The sequence below is a fragment of the Chaetomium strumarium genome (assembly GCF_033439665.1).
Source record: "Chaetomium strumarium strain CBS 333.67 chromosome Unknown B0T15scaffold_5, whole genome shotgun sequence".
Taxonomy (NCBI): Eukaryota; Fungi; Ascomycota; class Sordariomycetes; order Sordariales; family Chaetomiaceae; genus Chaetomium; species Chaetomium strumarium.
The window spans coordinates 1,171,396-1,192,661 of NW_026944433.1; the positions used below are offsets into that span (position 1 = coordinate 1,171,396).

The window sequence follows — 21,266 nt, forward strand, 5'->3', positions numbered from 1 at the left end:
TGACCTACCGGCACGGGCTGGCAGAGACCGGATCATGGACAGAGACTCGAGCGGTGCTGGTGGTAACCCGTGGGTGTCTGACCGACCCGGTCGTAGAAGAGATCGGGGGTTCGCTGTCCCGCTCTCCGAGACTGTTCCAGCGTTCTAGCTACACGAGGAAGTGGCATACTAGTACTTATTACTTTCGTAGTAGATCTGGCATGGGAACATTGGCCTTGACCACAGATAGTGAAATGGTCAGAGGGGCATGGCATTGCAAGTCTCCAGCATACGACCTGGCCCTCTCCCCCTCTTCTATATTCATGTTCATTCATTCCGATCCCTCTCGGTACACTCAGTGGCTACCAGTAGCTAGTCTCAGGATGTCTCGCCGGAAGAATGCCGCATCCCTTATAATGAATGACACCGAGAAAGGGTGTGTAATGCCGCAGACAGGATACTACTGTAGCTGCATGAACATGGACATTTTTTTTTGGCGGGACAGCTATTAAGACGCAGGCGGGCAACTGTCTCATCTGATCTGCTTACCGGCGCCTCATTCCCAAGCGAGACGTTGCGGATGAAACAGAGCTGCTAAGTAAGGTACCTACGTACCTCATCATGACTTACTAGACTAGTAATCCAGATGCTTGATGCGGTCCAAGTAGTCTCTCGCCTCCGGAGAATTTCACCGATTGGCACTTGTCCAACACAGAACAGGCGGCACTCCATCCTAGCTCGGAGACTACATCTCTCACATCATCATCATCAGTGCTCACTGAGACTCGTGTTCGGCATCGGTAACTGGTATACTATACTACCATATCCATTGGAATGTGTGTGTGTGTGTACGAAGCCAGCAGGTCATCCACCTAGATCCCCAGACCCTATATACAAACCCACCACGGGACGCAATGCTCCGTTCTGCTCCTCCATCGACGTTCAACGCAAAAAGCTACCAGCTTTCTCAGCGCCAGCTCTCGTACTGTTTCGTCTCGCTGGCCCTTCCAGGTTGTCCCAAGTTTCGAATCAGTAGTTTCCTCATCCCCTCTATCCCATGCTGGCAATGCAGGACAAAAGAAGGGAAAAAAAAAAAAAAAAAAAGAAAAGAAAGAAAAAAAGAGAAAGAAAGAAAAAAAAGTAGAAGGAAAAAAATTGGAAGAAAGCGAGGAGCAAGCCCTAGCACCGTGGTGACCGCGCATCTGTAGTACCATGACATGACCGTCATAACAATTCGTGACCAAGGACAAAGGGAACCGTCCGAGAAACCATGAACCAAGACCAGCCCCACAATCAGGTTTCTTCCATTCTCTTGTTTCGTTTGTTTTCTTTTTCCACAGGTCCGTCCCAGTTCCCAAGTCCAGAGTTCACGTTTGATGTCCATGTCCCATGTCCATGCGTGATTATCCGAGCCGCGACCCACGATGAAAGAAGCAAAAGGACCCGGAAAAGAAAAAGGAAAGGGGGTATAACCCAAGGAGAAGAAAGGAATAACACGCCCATGCATAGAAAGGTATCTACACTTGAACAGATGAGGCGGGACATGGGTAGAAAGTGAAGAAGAAGAAAAAAAGACCGAGTAAAGGGAGGAAAAATCCAAAGGGAGGTCATTGCCGTTCCCCTGCTGTTCAAATGCCCATATGCTCATCCACCGTTGGTATCCACCAAGCTATCCCTGCCCGAGGGATATGATACACACATCTTGGACCCTGACGCGCTGGCAATTGTTTACCCCTGCCATAACGAAGACAGCACAGCGGGCTTATGCTCGTTGATGCTGACGCCTACACCGAGTTGTGAGCGTCGTTTTGCGCTGCATCTTGCGACTTCTCCTGGCCCTGCATCTGCTCCCCGCGATGGCCGTGCCCGTTGGCGATAGGCTGTTGTTGGAGCACCCCGTTAGTCGCAGCAGCAGCTGGCACGGGACTCCCACCGTGCAACAGGTAGACATCCAATTTCTTCTTGAGCACGTCCGACCGGACGGGTTTCGCCAGGTAGTCGTCCATGCCGGCGGCAAGGCACTTCTCCCTGTCGCCCTGTATCGCCGATGCGGTCATGGCGATGACCAAGATCTTCCTGACCGACTCGAGCTCGTCGTTGCGCAGCAGCTTGGTCGCCTCGTACCCGTCGAGCACCGGCATCTGCACGTCCATGAGGATGATGTGATACGGCCTGCCCTGCCTCGCCTTCTCGCGCAGGCCTTCGATGGCCTTGAGCCCGTTGTCGTAGGTATCCACGTTGGGGTAGCCTAAGCGCTGCAGGTACTGCAGGGCGATGCGGGCGTTGATGACGTTGTCTTCGGCGATGCAAATGCGGATCTGGTCTTTGGGGATGCGGGAGAGGTCGACTGCCGGCGAGGGCGGAGTGCCCGGCACGGCACCACCGAGAGTGGCCGATCTCCTAGCAGGGTACGCCTTGGCGGGCTCGGGAAGCGCGCCGCCCCGGACGAGCTGCTCGTCGCCGGCGGTTACTTCGGGTCTCGCCTTGTCGAAGGTGACCGTGAACCAGGCCGTGGTGCCGACATGCTCCTGGCTTTCCAGGTGGATCTTGCCCTTCATCATCGTCTCGATCAGGGACTTGCAGATGCTCAGGCCCAGGCCGCTGCCGCCGTACTTCCGCGCCGTGCTGGGGTCCGCCTGGCTGAACGGCTGGAAGAGATTCTCGAGCTGCTGCGGCGAGATGCCGATGCCCGTGTCCTTGACCCAGAACGTCAGCGTCGCATTGTCTTCGGTCTCGGAGTCGACGCGGGCGCCGATGGTGATGGACCCGTCCTCTGTGAACTTGAGGCTGTTCCCGATCAGATTGCCGAGGACCTGGTGCAGGCGGATGGGATCCCCGTAGATGAGCATGGGAGGCAGGTCGATGTTCTGGATGATCTTGACGTTCTTCCTGGACGTTTTCTCCTTGTTGCTGTACGAAACCGCCCGGACGACCTCGCGCACCATCTCCTCGGGGTTGAAGGCAATGATGTAGAGCTTCATCTTGTCCGCCTCCATCCGGGAGAAGTCCAGGATGTCGTTGATGACCGTCAAGAGCAAGTCCGCCGAGACGCGGATGGAGTCGGCCATCTCCAGCTGCTCCTTGTTGAGGTTGCTGTCCCGGAGAAGCTCCGAGTTGCCGATCACGCCGTTCAGGGGCGTGCGCAGCTCGTGCGAGACGTTGGCGAGGAAGATGGACTTGGCCTTCGTCGCTTCCTCGGCAAGCTTGACGTTGCGGATGGCCTCGGCCTCGGCCGCCTTGGCCTTCTTCTCGGCCTCGACCGCCTTCGCCAGGGCGCGTTTCTGCATCTCGACCATGGAGATGTTCTCGGCCGAGACCTTTTCGACGGCCTTCATGGCGAGCGCATTGGAGTAGCTGATGCCGATCTGGTTGACGAGAAGCTGCAGGACGCTGACATTGCGGTCCGTGAACGAGCCGGGCGCGCCTTCGAGGTACAGCACGCCCAGCAGCGGCTTCGGCCCGTGGCAGATGGGCATGGCAATGACGGCCTTGCTGCCGGCGTTCTTGCGCAGCCACTGGTCGCCCACGTTGCCGAACCGCTCGTCGCTGACGAGGTCCTGGAGGAAGACGACCTCGCGGAAGCGGGTGCAGTAGAGCACGACGTTTTCCGCCACCAGATCGGTCACGCTGAGCGGCACGCCCGGAATGTGCGCCTGTGCGCCCTTCTCCGGATCCCCGCTCGCCGCGACGCACCAGTCGGAGCTGCCCTCGTCCTGCACGACGATGGCGGCAAGCGTCGCGGACCCCGTGCACGTCTGGAGGATCACGTCGCACATTGTCTTCAGAAGCTCGTCCACCCGCAGCACCGAGGAGATGACCTGGGACGACACCAGGATTGCGTGCAAGTCGATCATATCGAGCGCGGGCAACCCGGCCCCGGCCTCGGGCTGCGTCGAGCCTCGCCAGGCGGTCATGCGCTCGCCCTTGAGGGTGGCCATGGCCGCCTGCACGGCTTGCTGCGAGTCCTCGCCCCCCTCGCTCTCGCCGACGGGTCGGTACTGAACGGACGTTGCATCGCCAGAGAAGTCCGTCTGCACCCCTTGGTCGACGATGCGGGGATTCCGCATAATCCGCTGCATCAGAATGCTGTGGTCGGTCTCGATGCGGTCGGCAACACCCGTGGCGCCAAATTGGCGATAGAGTGCGACTGCATCGCGGAGTGCCGCGCGAGCCGACCGTCTCGCGGCGTTGCGGATGAAGATGTTAGCCATCAGGTAGTTCCCCAGCGCCTCCTCAAAGGTGAAGCTGTGCTCCGAGGCGTGGTCCAGTGCCTCCTCGTACAGCCGGATGGCCGTGCCGTGGTTGCCGAGCATTTCCGAGACGGAAGCATCGAGCAGCTTCGTCCATGCCAGGTAGTTGACATTGTCCACTGTCTGCCAATCCTTGATCTTGGTGTTGAGCTCCTCGATCTCGCGGACCGTCCCGTCGACAAGACTCCTGAGCGCTTCCTCCCCTGGCGACCGGAAGTCCTGTTGCTGCCGCATGACGGAGCCGGCCAGGGCCAAGCCGTAGAAGAGCATCGCCAACCTTGTATTGCGAGCCGACCACAGGAGATGTCCGCGTTCCTGACACGCCTTGCCAATCTCGATAGCGCGCTCATAGTGTCCGTAGAGGAACAGGGGAACGATTTCCATCGTCTCGTAGAGCAGCAACGAGCGACCGCCGTTGTTGGTGTGTGCCGTGAGCCAGTTCTTGTACGTGACGGCGTCATGGTGCTCGTCGCTCATGACCTCGAGCGGGTTCGCGGCCCGCGTCTTGCCCTGCAGAGCGCGGCAGACCTGCCGGACGGCGATGAGTATCGTGCCGCCTCGCGTGTCGAGGTGCCAGTTGGGGATCTCTTCGCAGCCATACTGGCAGAAGCCCTCCAGATCGGCGCAGTTCTCGCTCGCAAAGAACTTCAACTGCGCCGTTAGGCCGAAGCAGAGAATCGTCGATATCCTGTCTACCGTGGCCGCGGCGTAGTCGACCATCCCCTCGTACTGGCTGACAGACAGGCAAATCGGGTCCCGTATGTGGCCGACAAAGTTGGCATACGTGATGTATCCCCGCGACATGGAGAACGGGTCGCGGAACTTCTCGAGAAGCTCGAGGGACATGCACGACAAGTCGACTGCGAGCCTGGCGTCGTTGAAGCGGGATAGCGCAATGATGGACATGTACAGGAAGGCCAATCCCGATTGAGGATACGGGCCTCGGCTGAAGTGCGTCTCCATCATCAGCAGCGACAGCTGGTAGAACATGATGCAATCGCTCCACCACCCAGCGCTCGCCGTCTCGGCCATCACCGCGCCGACAGACGCCAGCAACGCGTCCCGCGAGCACGGCGGGCTTAATACATGGTCGCGATGCGTCGTCCGGATCTTCTTGCACAGCGACTCAAACCGTTCATCGCACTTCTCCATCGTAGGGCACTCGTCCAGTTCGATGCCGAGAGCCCGGAGGCACAGCTTCAGCGCGCCCAGGGCCTGCTCCGAGTCGCCGTCCTGCGCGAATATCCGAGACTGGAGCACCCACGCGGGCGCCTTGTCGAGTGCATTTCTGGCGTGGTCGAAGATCGTTTGGAGCAGTACGTTGGCGGCGCTCTGGTGGCCCATGAACAAGTAGCACTCGGCTGCTTGCAGGTACAGTTGGAGCGTCTCGTCGTACGACACGTCCTCGGCGTTCTCATCCCACGGGTTCGGCTGCAGCAGGGCCACGGCGTTGCTGTAGTACTTGGCCGCGGTGGGGCGTGCACCGCTTTCCGTGGCCTCGTGAGCGCGCTCAAAGAGCAGCTTGCGGAAGGGCCGCCGATGCGGAACCCGCTTCTTGATGATGTCGACGGACTCGCAGACGTGCGAAGCGGCCGTATCCCGGAAGGAGGCATCGTGCGAGTAGTGCTCGAGGAGGACTTGCGCGATGACAAAGTGCATCATCCGGGCGTTGCACTCCTTGAGCGCCGCGGCTGCTTGGATATAGCGGTCATGAGCGAAGCGGAAGTGGTCGTCTCGGTCGCACGGGATGATGATGAATGCCTGGATGGCAGCCTCGAGCCCGGCGACAACATCCTGCTGCGAGGATGCAGTCGCCACCGCCTCCTCCGGGTTCCCTGAACCGTCGTCGGCGTGCTCCTGCCCGTCCATCAACTTACAGATCAGATCGAAGGAAAAGGTCTGCCCCAGCAGGGCGGCCCAGGCCAGAATCGACCTGGAGGCTGCCGGCAGCTCACTCAAGCGGCGGGTGATGAAGGCCGTGTCAAGGACGTCGTAATCCTCCTCTCCCCGGAACTGATCAAACAGCTTGTCGAGATCGTACGTCCAGTGGCCGGCGATGTAGTCGTACCAGATGCACTTCTTCCGGTGCCCTGCGCTAAGCATTTCGCGCATGTAGAACGGATTTCCTGCCGTCTTGGACTGGATCACCAAGGCCAGCGGGAGGACGCGTTCCTTGGGCAACGAGAGCGTCGTGGAGACATAGTGGACGATGTCCTCTTCACTTAGGGGCGCCAGCGTGATTTTGGTAGTGGTTGGCACGCTGTGACGGGGGGACGAGTCTTCGGACTTCGGCGGGCTCAATAGCTTCTGCACTGTCTCAGCCGCCATCTCCTCCGGACGGTACGTGATGATGAGCAGCAGCTTGAGCCGGGCGCTGATCATCTGGGCGAGGAGCTCCAGCGACTCGTCATCGGCATAATGCAGATCGTCCAGGCAGAAGCAGATGAACTTCTGCTGAGTGAACATCCTCAGCACGTCGATGAACGTGTTCATCAGCCTGTTGGTCTTCGTGGCGGCGCCAGCGCGGAGGAAGTCTCGGGAGCTCTGCACGGACGAGCCTGACGACGCTCGTAGGGCAGAAGGCGTGGCGAACTCGGGAGAGGAGCCCCGTCTCTTCAGGCTCGGCTTAGCGGCCTGGGAGTTGGACGAGGCCCGTGCAACCGTGGGCTCGGTAGGCTGGAGCAGGAACTCGGGGAGGCCAAGCACCTTGTGCAACATGGGCCAGACCGGCCGGACGTATTGCTTCAGGGCCTGGTGGAAGGGCGTCTCCGTGTTCCTGTCACCCTGCACCTGGCGGAAGAGAGAGGACAACAGCTTGAGAAGCGGCCCGAACGGCGTCCGTCTGGCCCGGTCAAACTTGGCGGTTGCACAGTAGCCTCTCCGGCGCGCATCCGGGAGGACGGACTGTACAAGACAGCTCTTGCCGAGTCCACCGGCGCCTTCGATCAAGACGATCTCGCAGTGGCCCTGTCTCCTGAACTTGGCCGAGCCGAGCTGTCGCGAGAGGCTCCCGGATGAAGAATCCGTGCCAACGGTGGCCCCATGTCGCGAAGGCTCCGAACTTTGGCCGTCGACGGCATAGCTCCCTTCGAGAAGTACGTTCTTGTCCCATGCACGGGGAGGCCGGAGAGCGGCCGAGGCCGAGCCGCCTGACGAGGCGGTCGAGACAGAAGCCGGTGCTGAGCCGGCTCCCGGACGGGACTGGATCGTTGTTTGTGCGGGTGTGTCATGTTGGCGGGCCCCCCTTCCGGCAGAGCTTCCGCAATCGCTGGACGCGTCGCCTCCAGTCTCGTGGACTTCAGGGCTGCCCAGGCTGGACCCCTCAGACGCATTGTAGGAGCTCCCGTGCTGGGTCACACAATGGCTCTTGACGGCCTTTTCGATGATTTTTACCAGCTGAGCTTGCTCACGCTCCCGGCCTATCATGGCTGTCGGCAACCGAAAGGAAGACGAAACATCTCTGGTAGCTATTGGCCAGTCTCGTAGGGCGGCGGAATTGCCGTCGCCAAGCATCTTCTGCACCGAAACCAGGTCGTAGCGGAGACCACCAGCCGAGTAGTATCTTTCAGACACATTCTTTGCTGTGCATTTCTGGATGATCCGCCCGATGACGTCGGGAACGTCCATACGGATTGCCGTGACGTTGGGTATCCTCCGGCCCAGCACAGCCTGGACGATGTCCAGCGGCGTCTCTCCCTGGAAGACAGGCTGCTGGGTCAGGAGGGTCCAGAACAAAACACCGAGCGAGTAGATATCGGTGCGGTTGTCTGGCTCAGCGGGCATGCGCCCCGTCTGCTCCGGACTGATGTACTGCAACTTGTGCTTAGCACCCAGTGCCTTTGACAGGGCCGACCACCCGGTGCTCGTCAGGCCGTGTTCGAAGGATCTCAGCCCGGCGCCGAACGACACCAGCTTGACCTGGTTGGTCTCGATGTTGTAGTGGAAGGCGTCGCCCCGGATTTCGCCGTGGACCATGCCGTGCCCATGGTGGACCATCTCCAGGCACTGTGCTGCACCAATGGCGAAGTCCAAGAAACTCTGCAGGCTGATCGGCGCCTCGAGCGGAGGCGGCTCCTTCCGGCGGGCTTCCCATCGGTCGTTCCGCTTCTTGGCATAGTAGAATGCAGGCCCAAAGTCCAACACCTTGGACAGATGATTCGGACCGACATCCTCATAGATGGCGACGATGATGGGTCCCCGGTCGCCGGGTTGCGGCGGCAGGCGCATGATGTCTAGCGGTTTGACGATCCGGTCTCCCTTTGGGTCGACGCTCGCGACCAGGCTCTTGGAGATGTGGAACGCCCTCTCCTCGCGGAGGACGTGGTACGACACCCTGGCGACCACGCGCTGCTCGACGACTGGCGAATCTGTACCCGTGCTGGAGGACGTCGGCGGGACCGAGGCGACCGAGTGGTCCGTGACGGATTCGCTGTCCGAGGAGACATGCGAGCGGGGATCTGCGGAAGACGCTCGGCTGGAGGTGGACGGGCCGGGCTGGGAAGCAGCGGGGGGGCTCGCCACGTGGTGGGGTGTCGGGCCAGCGATGGCATTTGCGCTGGGGGCCGGGGTCGAGTAGGGTGAGACGAACCTCGTCCCGAAGACGTGCCAGTTGTCGTATGTCGAGTGGAACGGGGCGCGCGACTCGTCCCAGGTGTATCCGGCTAGGTGATGCAGGCGTTCGATGAGGCGGGCCGCGGACTCGAGCAACCGGTCGTCGAGCGGCCGGGCGGCGGAGTCCATCGTCGCGAGGGACGCGGGATACCTGAGGGATCCGGGAGGAAGCTCAAGTATCGAAGGATGACCACGCAGATGTCGAGGCTGGATCTGTCATGATCTACTACTGGCGGTAAATGTGACCATTGCCCACGCGCCTTGCGAGGGTAAAACGGGGTTTCGGCAAGCGGGGCCCTTTGCCGGTGACAGCAACAAAAGAGCGGGTCCCCTGGGCCGGCTCTGTAAGGAAAGTTATAAAACGGTGAAGGCCTCGCGGATTCCGTATTCGTGGATGGCCGGCTTGCCTGCAAGGAGCGCTTGACGTCGGATCGCAGTGCTTTTGCTGCGCGTTGATTGAGTGCGGCTAGTTGCGATCGGTTGGTTGGGTGGTGGTGTGTCTCGTGGATTGCACCAGGGTACCTGCGTCTATGGCGGCGTGAGGGCGGGTGGCCGACTGGCCTGTCTCTAGAGTGTCGGGTAGCCGGTTAACTCGACGGAAGTGTCCAAATCGCCGTCCGCACTGGGCACTATCACAGGGTGGACGGATGCGGCTTCGTGGCGACAGGTGAGTTGAAGGTTGAGGGCGAGTTGAAGTGAAGGAACTTCCCGCAATGGGCAATGGTGAGCAAGGGTAAGGTGTCTACGAGCGGCCGCAGCACCTGGCGGCAATCGATGACAGCAGCGAACTTGGAAGCGCAAGCTGTGGCACGCGCAGCAGAAGGGCAGGGCAGCGCGGGGTGGGTCCAGGTCGACGGGAGTCCTGATGCGGATTCGTCCAAAGTCCGGACAGTCTCCCCCGGACTCGGTTGCTCTGCTCAAGGGGCAGAACTGGGTATGGAAGACTGGAGGTAGAACTAGAAGAAATAACGGCAAACGTCAGGTACGAGATAGTCTATTGAAGCGTGTCATGCCATGCCCGTCAACAGATTCTGCATGGAATAACTATTGACTTCGCTACCGGTGGGGACCTGTGCAAGAAAGCCCTCAGCCTTGGCGGCCGGTGTGGCGGATGGTTCGTGCACCGCGGAAGGCAATTTGGCGATCATCTTGAAGTGGATTCCGCTTCCTCTTCCAAGTTTCCCATTCTTCCCACAACGACCCCGCTGCAGGCTGGGGCATTTCAGGTTGCTTTGCTACAGCCATCCATTGTCCCCCGTTCAATAACTACACAGCCCTACTTCGTACTCCTATACTAATATCGATGGCTGCTTCGCTGGTTTATTTACAACAGCATGATTTTTTCAAGTGCAGTGAGACGGCAGTGCACAATAGTTACACAGTGGGCGGTAGAGGCAACGCCATTGACGTCACCTTACTGACACGCCAGCAGCGGCCAATTTCCTTGCAAAAGGTCCTGTCTTATCCTAAGTCGGCATTACCCTTCAAAATGTCTTGTATTATGTTCTATTACCGACATCAGCATCTATGGCGAATCGCTGGCACAAGATCCTTCTAAGATGCCTCTGCAAGGCCAGCCTGATCATTCGAGTGCTCCAGCGAAATAGCTGACGAAGGCAGTCCGATAAACCGTCTGAGACGTCCCGGAGCTCTTGTCTTTTTGCATCTTTTAAATGGGTGCTAAGAGATAGGTGGGGAGCAAGAATAGTGATAAGCGCGGTGGGTTCCCGCTTGCTATGCGCGCAAAATCGTGGGAATGGGACGTCCCATCTTTTGGGCTCCCAGATGCAAGAAGGCATCGGAGGATTACAGTAGTAGTTAGGTTGGGCGACGAATCCCCCGTCAACTTAAGCCTTCGGCGCGGGCCGGGTGGGGATGCCGTTGCCAGAAGAAGTTCCGGCATTGTAGAAACTCTGGGCCAGCCGACGCTCGGTGTTCTGGCGCGTGTTGACAAAGTCGGGGTAGTTGAGCGTCAGCTCGACGGCCCCATTGACAATGTTGTCGACCGCCTCGACACCAAGCATGAACGAGTGGTCCTGGTTGCCGACCTCGTACCTCCAGCTGCCGAAGCGGCCACGGGACCAGATGTCCATGTCTTGAAGCTTGGGAAGGAGCTCCTTGAGGACGCCCTCTCTCTCGAGCGACGGCGTGGGGTAGCCGTGGTCGAACTTGCGGTGGTAGGTCGAGACGATTTCGTCCTCTGGCTTGATCATATCGGTGTTGATAAGCCCCTGGATGCATTCCTTGAGCAGGTTCGCCTCGTCAACCGGCTTCATGCTCGACTGCGAGACCTCGAGCATGATCGACCAGTAAGGGCCCTCTTTAGCTTCACTGCTCTTGGCTTTGCTACCGTCCGCATGGTACAGAGTAGGCAGCTTGACGTCAGCCTGCGGTTGGTTGTACGGCGAGTAGTTGGAGAAGATGGTGGCGCGATAGAAGGGGCAATTGTCCTCGGGGAAGTAAAGCTGGCGGGGGTGTTAGCATGCATGCATCGCAACGGATCTTTGTGCGTCCTTACCCAGCACTTGTCTCCGATGCGCTCGGGCCGAGCACCACGGATACCGACACCAATTACGTGAGTCGACGAGTAGTAGAGGCCCTTGGACAGCTTGACCAACTCCTGGTTGCCCATCTTCTCGACAAGGTGGTCCACAGCCATCGTGTTGATAAGCTTGCCGTAGCCGATGGTGGTACCATCTTTCAGCGTGACAATCTTCTTCTCGGCGTCGACCTTGGTGACCTCGCCCTTCTTGCCGTACCGTTTCTTCTCCTCCGGAAGAGTGTTCGACACAGCGATCCAGATACCGCCAGTTCCATCCCTCGCAGGGAATCGGAAGGTGGCGTTAGGGCCCCAGTTGCCAGCCACCTTGTTGAGGATGACATTCCTGGTAACCGCCTTGACATCAGGGGCCGCAACACGCTCGCCGAGCCATTGGCATTGCATCTATTGTTGCCGTGAGCGTGTGAATATCAATAGACTCGGATCCCATATCCGTACCTTCGTAGTCGGCACTGCCCACACCTTGTAGTTGTACGGGCGCATGAAGATATCGGCCACACCTTGGCCGCATGTCCGCAAGATCCACTCATCGAAGTTCTGAGGCTTGGTCGTCGCGACACGGGCAGCCATGGCAGCGTCAATGAGCCCGTCGATACACTTCACCTGGTCCTCCTTCGGAAGCATCGAGATGTTGTTCTGGAATGGGTAAGGAACCCACAAGCCCTTGTACCGGACATACGAGATGCGCTGGTGGTTGTACCAGTCGTCCTCCTTGGGCAGCGCCTCGTCGAGGCAGTCATCGAAGTACTTGTAGTGAGAGAAGATGACATGGCCGCCGACATCGTAGAGCTGCGGCCACAAATGTTAGTTATGAACCTGGCCAGGCCTTTGGCAGGAACTCACGAAGCCCTCAGGAGTGACATCGGTAGAAGCAAGCCCACCAGCCTTCTCATTGGCATCCAAGATCAGCCAGGAAGGCCCGTTCTGGCACCGAAAAAGTCAGCGAAAATGTCGTGAGCAACACAGACAGAGGGCGGTGAGCTCACGATATGGTTGAGCCGCTTGGCCGCACCCAGGCCAGTCGGGCCGGCGCCGATGACGAGGATGTCAACATTGCTTCAAGAAGTAGGTTAGTAAACCCGAATTCGAGCTTCATCGACGCGCCATGATTGCTGCGGGAGCCTACATATCCGCCATTGTGAGCGAGCGAAGGTCTGGCGCACTGCGGGGTACTTTGGCAGAACTGGAAGTCGCGGTCAAGGGACAGCGACTGTTTTGCTGTTTGCGGGGATGCGGGACCCGACCAAACGAGGGACAACGTGTGCAGAGAACGTTGTGAGCGGGAAGGGCAGATTGAAGGCACGCGCAAACAGACGTGTTTCTTCTGGTGGTTATTAATGAGGGTGCGGGCACACTTCCGAGATAATTGTTGGACCCTGGTGTTGATTTTGGGCACCGTTGCTGGGTACCTGGCCAGACCGCTTATCAGACCCCAGGGGGAAAAGGGGGGTTTGATGAGGGGCTAAAATTATTTCCAATGGATCTCAGAATTTGGTTGGTGTGGTGGGGCAAGAAATTGGGACGAATGCAGATATTCAACACCCCTGCTCATCTCTGCATCCTTCATTCTGCGATGTCATCCCAAGTTCCATGCGGGATTGGACTGCCTCACCTCGCTCGCCGCACGGAATACATCCGTTTGTTTGTGTGCATGCAATGTGTGTGTGCCAGACACTACACTTGTACCAGGTTTACTGGAGTATAGGTAGCCCAACTCCAAACAATGGTCTACCTTATTCCATATTCCAGTCTGATAGCGTTTGCAGGACGAAAGCCGACAGCCTATCCAGTACCGTTGGAGAAACCACAACAGTATAAACTGAGAGGAGTCGAACCATGTGCATACAGAAGTGGGTAACGTATAACTACCTTACGGTTAGGCAAGAACCCTCATAGACGTCAGTGGCGACAGGAACCCGATAGTAGAGGCGAGAAAGGCTCTTGGGGGAGCAAGCTTCTGTTACCTACTGTGTATAGTGTAGGACTACTGATTGTAGGTGCGCCCGCCGGAGACTGCAAGCGCAGGGAAGTGTCACACTGACCCCCGTTTCGGGTTGGCACCAGCCGAGCATCGCAACCCCACATTGCTTGACTGCGCTTGTTTCAACGCCACGATCGCCATGGCGGCACACCGAGTCTTCGACGATCTCGACGCGTAGCCGCCAGTTGGATCGAGCGATCAGCGTCGAGACTAGAAGCACATGCCGCAGATAAAAGGAGGCTTGCTGGAGAGGAAGCGGGTCATCTGAAACAGCCACCAACAGCAAGAGTTGTTGGTCTGGCAAACAGAGAGCAAAGGTGACGTACTCGCCCGCTCGCCATGTGCTGCGTGACACCAACCGGTCCGGGTGAGTTCCACAACGTCGACAGGTACCGGGCCGCAACATACGGGGGTTACGTAGGGTTCGCGTGTATGTACCGTATGTATGTATTGTACCTAGTACAGGGCAAAACCTCAAGCCAGTGTGAAGAGAGGTTGAGGTCCAATACCCAGAGGTAAGACGGGATTTCCAGCAAAATGCGGACGGGCTTGGATGTATTACTGTGAGTTACTGTATGTGCCCATGCTATGTGCATGCTTCCGGTTTTGCTTCAGCGAGGCCGGCGTGGTACGGTCTACAACATAAACGCGGTACAATACACACGAGTGTGTAAAGCACCCAAAACGCGCTCGGCGTGGCCTGGAGGTGATGATGATTATGGGCGCCAGGATCTGTCGATCATTCCCTACCTATACCTACCTTACCTTGCCTATCAAGCTCGAGAATCGTCAGGAAACCATGATACTGTAGTGTGAAGGATCTTATGCTACGCAGTGGCGGCCTTTAGAGTTGAGTTTAGGGTTAGGGTTAATATTGAGTTTTACACAGCATAAGGTAGCTACCTCAGACAGTCTGGGATATTGTGGCAGGCTGGATTCCAATCTATACGTACACACTACATCAGGACCACGCCCGTCTTCTTCTCAACTGAAACATTCAGCTTCGATACCAACAGTATAGGTATGGGCGATCACCGTGTGCTCCCGCCACCCCGTCGTTGACGGGGTACCGCGCGACGTGTGTAACACCGACAACCGGAGCACAACCACAAACAGACGGTAACTATCCGTACAACATCAGCTTTCGTCGAGTTTGAGTCAAACACCCACGAGCGAGCTGGACGCGTGAACGTGCGGACGAGCGAAGTTTAGGTGGATGGGTTTCAACATCGCGAACTGAGTGTACATACCCGCCTTTATATCACCTACTAAGTCTCTTCCGTAGAGTACCTCAAGAGTACCTACCTTACCTATTGCCTACTACATACCGTACATTACCGTGATTAATCATTAAGCCAAGCAATGTTGTTCCACATCCCCACAGTTCAGCATGTGGTTAACGAACGGTTGCTGATTTGACGCATCAAATCACGGCAGCGGCACTTTCTGTAAGCGTAATTTAACCACAAACTTGTTTTGCGCGAGATCCAGCGGAGAACTGCCCGTGGCTCCCATGTCTTCTCGGCATCTTCATCAGCACCAATGGAACCGTTCGCTGATCTCTCGACATACGACGCAGTATTGTCTGTCCGTGTGTACGTATATGCACACTGAACTCGTACCTTACCTAAGGTAGGTTACCATGAAGCTATGCCAGGGTAACGTATTTTGATATCGCGGAAAGGTTCAACCTCGACCGCCTCTACAAAGTACTTACTAATATCCCGCTCGTTATAGATTCCACGTATATGTTAAATAGGTATCACTCTGCCGGTGGTTACCAAGAGTAGGATGTTGGCCCATACACTGCCCGTTTGGGTCAAGTGTCCAATTCTAGCGCAAGATGACGGCTTCCATTGCTGTGTATTCCCGGCATTACATAAGTTACTTCTCCGTACATATCAGCCCTGGCCCCTGGTGAGACATGCCAATGTGTAGCGCGCCGTTTTTGACGAACGTTTTGACGACTACCGGTAACCATGGCTCTTCCGACCCCTTCGCCACTGTTTGATTCCTCAGTCTCCAGAGGCCGGAGGTTTCCATCCATATGGGGAAGTGGTTGGCAGCTGGCGTTTCTCCCTGCAGCTGTTAATCTTTGATCTTGACCGTATCCAGTACCAATCTCCCAGGTAACGATCTGATTGGTGCGCTGGGGCCAGCACGCAACCCTTCACGGGGATCCTTGCTGCGCATTGAGCACCCCTGAGAAAAGTCAAGTCCAGCCCGGCTCGACCATCCGGAAACTACTTGACAGCGGACCCCAATTAATTACAGAACAAGCCCGCCCACGCTTCCAACCACCTCTCTCCATCACCGTCGCCGATTTTTCTCGACAGCCGGTCGGTCCCAGCTGGCTTGACCATCCACTCGTTATTCTTTTCTCACGTCCGAGGTCGCTGCGTGCCAACACTTCCCGCGCGGCTTATCTTTAGATCTGCTTCGTGCGCTCTTCGTTTCGAGGTCGCTGCCGGCTTCAGCAAACACCATCGGATTCATAAGACTTGACGTCCGGTCCCGAATCCCGGTTAAACACCAGCAAAATGGGAGTTGAGGAAAAGTCTCGCGCATCGGGCGACCAGCCCCGCGACCAGAACGGTCCCGTCCTTCCGACAGTAAACCCGGAGGCCGAGAAGTCGCAGCCTCCTAAGCCGTCACTACATCCCGCTTTTTACGTGAGGTGAGCAGAGCAGCTCTCGGCGGCGGGGACTTTTGGCGGTATATCGAGCAGACGGTTAACAATCCCGCTTCAGTGTTTGGATCGCCTTGAGCTCCTCGGTCATCCTCTTCAACAAATGGATCCTTTCCACACTCAACTTCAGTAAGAATACCTGAAAAGTCCGCGGATTGGGTAGGCCGAAAGAAGAGATGTTGAGACATGACAGGCTACCCGGTGCTCTTGACCACCTATCATTTGACCTTTGCGACCATCATGACCCAACTCCTCGCACGATACACAACTCTGCTGGATGGCCGGAAGACGGTGAAGATGACGGGCCGCGTCTACCTCCGTGCTATCGTTCCGATTGGCTTCTTCTTTAGCTTGAGCTTGATCTGCGGCAACCTGACTTACCTCTACCTGAGTGTGGCCTTCATTCAGATGCTCAAGGTTGGTTCTTCTGGTCAAACATGAATGGTTTCAAGCAGTATGCTGATTTTGCCACACAGGCCACAACTCCTGTTGCTGTCCTCATCTCCAGCTGGGCCCTCGGTGTCTCCCAGCCGAATCTCAAGGTCTTCCTCAATGTGTCGGCCATTGTTATTGGTGTCATTATTGCCTCATTTGGAGAGATCAAATTCGTCTGGATCGGTTTCATCTACCAGATTGCCGGCATCATTTTTGAGGCCCTCCGCCTGACCATGGTCCAACGGCTCCTGAGCTCTGCTGAGTTCAAGATGGATCCCCTGGTCTCGCTGTACTACTTTGCGCCTGTGTGTGCCGCCATGAACTTCGTCATCGCACTTCTCTGGGAGGTCCCCAAGGTCAGCATGGCCGAGATCTACGACGTGGGCTTGTTCACCTTTTTCCTGAACGGCCTGTGTGCGTTCCTCCTGAATGTGTCCGTCGTGTTTTTGGTGAGTGTCTCGCCCGTGACTTGGTCTAATTCAAGAACATCCCACTAATCATTCGACGTACAGATCGGCAAGACATCCTCTCTCGTCCTAACCCTCTGCGGTGTCCTTAAGGACGTCCTGCTCGTCGTTGCCTCGATGATCATCTGGGGTACGCAGGTGACGGCGCTTCAGTTCTTCGGCTACAGCATCGCTCTCGGCGGCATGATCTACTACAAGCTCGGCTACGACGCCATCAAGGGTTATGCGGGCGAGGCTAGCCGGCAGTGGGCCGACTTCGGCAACCGTCGCCCTATCCTCCGCCGCCTGGCAGTGATTCTTCTTGCTCTTATGACTGTTTTCGTCCTCCTTGGTGGGCTTGCTCCCGCGGACATCGACGCGACTCAGTACCTCAACGAGGCCAAAGAGAAGATCGGCATTACCAAGCTTTGAGAGAAGGTATCGAAGAACGACAGCGCGTGGGTGGGGAATCCATTAGGCATATTTTTTTAATTCCCCGTTCCACCATACGACGATTTAATGCGAGTCCAAACACTTGGAGCAAGGGGTGTGCTTTCTCTAGGAACGTGCTGGACGGGTGATCTCCCAGCCATTGGGGCGGGAAAGGAGTGGATGACACTGGCAGCTTTGAACTGACGACACGACATGGCAGGGGACGGATTTTTGGCGGGTACATAATTGCACTTATCTTCTACCACCTTTTGTCCGGTTTCTTATGGTTTTTGCTTCACCATTCCCCTTTAGTTCTGCGATTGTAAGGCTAGCGGTAGGAAGGGCTGTTCACCCTCTATAGACAGGCGGAACGGAGCGAGGATGGTGGTAGGTGGCGTCACGAACACGGGTCTGCAACAAGCACGGCATTGTCAATTCATGGGGACGCTATTTCAACAGGAGGGTTTGTTGTTGGCGAGGCTGGGGGAAAAATAGATTTGTAGATACAGTCTGCTCTTGTTGTCCGGATTGTGACGGGACGATCGTTTGCCGAATAGTCACACCAGTAACCACCAAAAACTGAAAAGGGAGGGAAGGCCGGCTGTACTCCGTACTTGGTTTTAATGTTACATCCGCCAACAGCTGGAGGACAAGCTCAGATTGCCCGACCAGTATGACACCTCGTATTGCTGAGCGTATGGCAACAGGCAAGCATATACCCGGCTATCTGCTGCTGCGACATCTCACGAACGAGGAAATTGGTCAAGGCACATTGCCAAGCACTCCGTTGGTTGTCCTACTACTTTGGTGGATATCATTAGGCCAGGACATCATCAGTCACCCAGGGTCCTTCTAGTCCCGCAAGATCCGTCCTTCCCGCGCCTTGCTCAAAATCCGGCTTTCCATGGCGCTGCATCGGTCGCATGAATCTGACGGAGAACGACATAAAACGCCAAACGGCGGCGTCGTCAAGACACCATAAAATTCAGCCAGTGAGCCTCAGATTTTTATTCCGTGATGAGTGCTGTATACAGCCCGATAAAAAACCGTTCGCCCCGCCCAGCCAATTGAGGAAAACCGATCAAAACCCTGTGTCACCGTCAGTACTCCTGGTATGCCGGTCGCGACGGAGGTCGAGAACGTACGCAGAGGGGTGAAAAACCACCGGTTCTTGCCGCTTGTGTAGCGCTCCTCGAGCACCTTCTTGACAGTCTTCTTGGCCTCCTCGCGCTGGCTGACTTCCTTGAAGGTGTCGGAGCTGAGGGCGGACTTGAGGCCCTCGAGTTCGAGGGTGTAGCGGGTGGGCATCAGGTGGTTGTAGTTGATGACCTTGATGAAAGGCTTGACCTTTGAACGCTTCTCCTGCCTCGCCTTGGACATGCGACGCGTGATCTTGCTCGGGTACCGCTCGATGCCCGCTACCAGGGCGTGGCCGTAGGGGTGTGTCTTGCTGCCGTTGTCGACGGGCTGGATGATGACAACCTGCAGAGTCCGAGTCAGTATCTCCTGGCCTCCTGTTCCTTCGCGAATGCTTGTCCGTGCGCTCCCCCCGCCCTTCTCCTCGTCCATTACCCCGTATCATCTTTCATATCCCATCCTTTGCCCAGCCACCGTTGCCCAAACGTATCCAGGTTCCAACAAGTACTCGACGTTGGCGGCAGGGAGAGAAGTAGAGATTTATGGCGATTTGCGTACCTTCTTGCCGGCGTAGCGACCCCGGGTAACGAGGCAGACCCTCGACGTCTTAAGGAACTTCATTCTGTCGGTTCTGTTTGCGAATACAATGTTAGTACAACGATGCAATAAACTCGCAAGCAAAGCTCCCGAGTAAATGGGAGACTGATACAGCCCGTAACTCACCTGTTGTTTCCTCGGGTCTGTCCTGAAGTCGACTACAGGCGAAGAGTGAGGTCTGCCGTTTCTTGGTCGTTCCCGAAATAATTTCCAGTTTGTGGGCTGCCAAAATTCGCGTGGGCAAACCACTCACATTGGTCAAATCAGATGACTAAGACGCGTGCTTGATCCGTGCACCATTACGACGTGCACGGGCCAGGTACTAGTATTGGGTTAAGCATTGGCTGTGGGTTCTCCATCAACCGAGGACAACCTCAGGCGCTCTCATCCTGCTGAACTGGTCTCGCTGTCTTGTGACTTTTGGAACGAATTTCATCTTTGAGAAGTTGCCCTCTCCTCTTACGAGTGCAATATTATTCCATGACAATGGCGGCTCCTGTCTACATCATCTCCCGTGTTGCTGATCCGATCTTTGCTGTGTTCATCGGCGTCTCGGCAGCGGCACTGAGGATCAACCGTGAAGAGAAGGAGAAGGGCAGGACAACTCAGGAGACACTTGAGGCGGCGTGTCGGTAGGCTTCCCGTGCCGTACTCACAATCGCCAGACACCTTTGCTCACACTACTTGGCACAGTCGCCTTAGATTCTTAAAGAGCTCATAGGATATCAATGTGTTCCGTCATTTACTCGGAACATTGCAATACCCTCAAATAACAGACCTGAACGCCTTCATCCCTTAGCCCAAGCAGCAAATCACTTTTCTCGGCCCTCTTTCCGTCTTAAACGCCCATCATGATGCCAAACCCGGCCCGTACTCCTTCTTCATCGCCTCCCTAACCATCTGCCCGCAGAGCTTCGCCGTCGGGTTCGTGCTCACTGCCAGGGCCTTGGCAATCTCGTTCCCGTATCTTCCTCCCATGGCAAAATCCCGGGACGCCTGCTCCTCGAAGTCGAGCTTGGACCAGCTCGCTTCGGGCCTCTCAACGTCTATGGAGACCGCTTTAGAGCCCAGCAGCTTGGAGGTCATGAGGTAGATGGCGGCCCGCTGGGTATGGGCATTGGATAAGGTCCTGGCGACCTGCGGCGACAGTCTGGAATACGCCACTTTGGGGGCGAGAAGCGAGATGGCGTGGTCGAGGTCGCTCAACACGGTCTTCGCGGCGCCTAACCGCTCGAAATCGTCGAACTGTTGGAGCAGTGCTTGTGGATTCCTTGGCGCATCGGGGATGAGCAATGCGTCGCCGTATAAGCGTCGCAAGGCCTGTGCCCTGTTGTTACGGGCACTAGCGTACTGAGGATGGTTTTGGATAAGTTGCCCGAGCCTCGAGACGCATTTGCGGTACTCCTCAGCAATGTCGACGTCTGTTGTTCCGTCCGATTGCTGCTTGACCTGCTGGGCCTCGAGCAGCTGGATGGACAAGATGATATCACGTTCTTGTTGGGAAACGTTCTGGTATTCCTGAGGGTTCGAAATGTGCGGATCCTTAGGAAGACTGGGGTCGACTTGGACCAAGAGTGACGGGTCGGACTCTGGGTCCTTGATTTTCTCGAGGACATGGAGGTCGCGCCGGCTCAGGTTGAAGTCGACGTAGGCCATGGTGTCGCGGTGTGGACTTCCGTATGGGTTGCTCTGCGGCGCTCCTCTTGGGGTCCGTCAAGCCAGTCTGACAGCGACAGTCGGGCTTGGGCGTGTAAATGAAAGCGGAATTCAACTTGGGGAAGCAAGTTGGGAGAATGGTTTGCGATCTATGTGTCTGTTGTGGAATGGTGGCGGTGGTCTACAGCATCGACGAAACCTGGAGCGAATTGGTACGGTAGCAACCAATGCACAGCTACCTCAACCAGCCTTTTCCACATTCACAGTGGAAACGCCAGCACGGCAACCGTCACTCCTGCGTTATTAGTAACCGGGAATCCAGCGGTCTCGTGCTTCATCTCTATGCACCCTGTAAGCACGGGAACCACAGGAATCATGGCTGCATCGCCGTTGCTGACCGTCGCCCCTCGGCCGGGGCTCTCGGCAAGCGGCGGCATTGTGCGGCTTTGGCGGCTGATCCACGCCGCCCGGTGCCAATTCCGCTGCCCCACCG

General features: G+C 56.8%; 6 protein-coding genes across 6 annotated transcripts; 2 read left to right on the plus strand and 4 right to left on the minus strand.

The window, feature by feature from the left end:
* Nucleotides 1-1,763: 1,763 nt before the first annotated feature.
* Nucleotides 1,764-8,969, minus strand: B0T15DRAFT_399366 (uncharacterized protein; the record flags this gene model as incomplete). Its single annotated transcript, XM_062865002.1, has 4 exons — nucleotides 1,764-6,980; nucleotides 7,140-7,898; nucleotides 7,968-8,703; nucleotides 8,818-8,969. The coding sequence occupies 4 exons, from the start codon at nucleotides 8,967-8,969 to the stop codon at nucleotides 1,764-1,766; spliced, it is 6,864 nt and encodes a 2,287-aa protein (XP_062720016.1).
* Nucleotides 8,970-10,687: 1,718 nt separating this feature from the next.
* B0T15DRAFT_512421 (uncharacterized protein) lies at nucleotides 10,688-12,537 on the minus strand (the record flags this gene model as incomplete). The annotated part of the gene is made up of 6 exons (XM_062867979.1): nucleotides 10,688-11,305; nucleotides 11,359-11,784; nucleotides 11,839-12,189; nucleotides 12,244-12,324; nucleotides 12,387-12,456; nucleotides 12,527-12,537. The coding sequence occupies 6 exons, from the start codon at nucleotides 12,535-12,537 to the stop codon at nucleotides 10,688-10,690; spliced, it is 1,557 nt and encodes a 518-aa protein (XP_062720017.1).
* A 3,047-nt stretch (nucleotides 12,538-15,584) lies between these two features.
* B0T15DRAFT_233692 (triose-phosphate transporter family-domain-containing protein) lies at nucleotides 15,585-17,720 on the plus strand. The gene is made up of 5 exons (XM_062862981.1): nucleotides 15,585-16,058; nucleotides 16,132-16,199; nucleotides 16,264-16,487; nucleotides 16,547-16,954; nucleotides 17,018-17,720. The coding sequence occupies exons 1-5, from the start codon at nucleotides 15,922-15,924 to the stop codon at nucleotides 17,381-17,383; spliced, it is 1,203 nt and encodes a 400-aa protein (XP_062720018.1). The 5' UTR covers nucleotides 15,585-15,921; the 3' UTR covers nucleotides 17,384-17,720.
* A 631-nt stretch (nucleotides 17,721-18,351) lies between these two features.
* On the minus strand, nucleotides 18,352-19,357 carry B0T15DRAFT_233696 (ribosomal L27e protein family-domain-containing protein). Its single transcript, XM_062862982.1, has 4 exons — nucleotides 19,244-19,357; nucleotides 19,079-19,151; nucleotides 18,529-18,865; nucleotides 18,352-18,472 (listed from the first exon to the last, which is right to left on the minus strand). Exons 2-4 carry the CDS (start codon nucleotides 19,139-19,141, stop codon nucleotides 18,465-18,467), a joined length of 408 nt encoding a protein of 135 aa, XP_062720019.1. The 5' UTR covers nucleotides 19,142-19,151; nucleotides 19,244-19,357; the 3' UTR covers nucleotides 18,352-18,464.
* Nucleotides 19,358-19,485: 128 nt separating this feature from the next.
* B0T15DRAFT_233766 (uncharacterized protein) lies at nucleotides 19,486-19,902 on the plus strand. Its single transcript, XM_062862983.1, has 2 exons — nucleotides 19,486-19,749; nucleotides 19,811-19,902. Exons 1-2 carry the CDS (start codon nucleotides 19,598-19,600, stop codon nucleotides 19,836-19,838), a joined length of 180 nt encoding a protein of 59 aa, XP_062720020.1. The 5' UTR covers nucleotides 19,486-19,597; the 3' UTR covers nucleotides 19,839-19,902.
* On the minus strand, nucleotides 19,753-20,886 carry B0T15DRAFT_233793 (uncharacterized protein). Its single transcript, XM_062862986.1, has one exon. The coding sequence runs from the start codon at nucleotides 20,771-20,773 to the stop codon at nucleotides 19,967-19,969; it is 807 nt and encodes a 268-aa protein (XP_062720021.1). The 5' UTR covers nucleotides 20,774-20,886; the 3' UTR covers nucleotides 19,753-19,966.
* Between the last annotated feature and the right edge of the window lie 380 nt (nucleotides 20,887-21,266).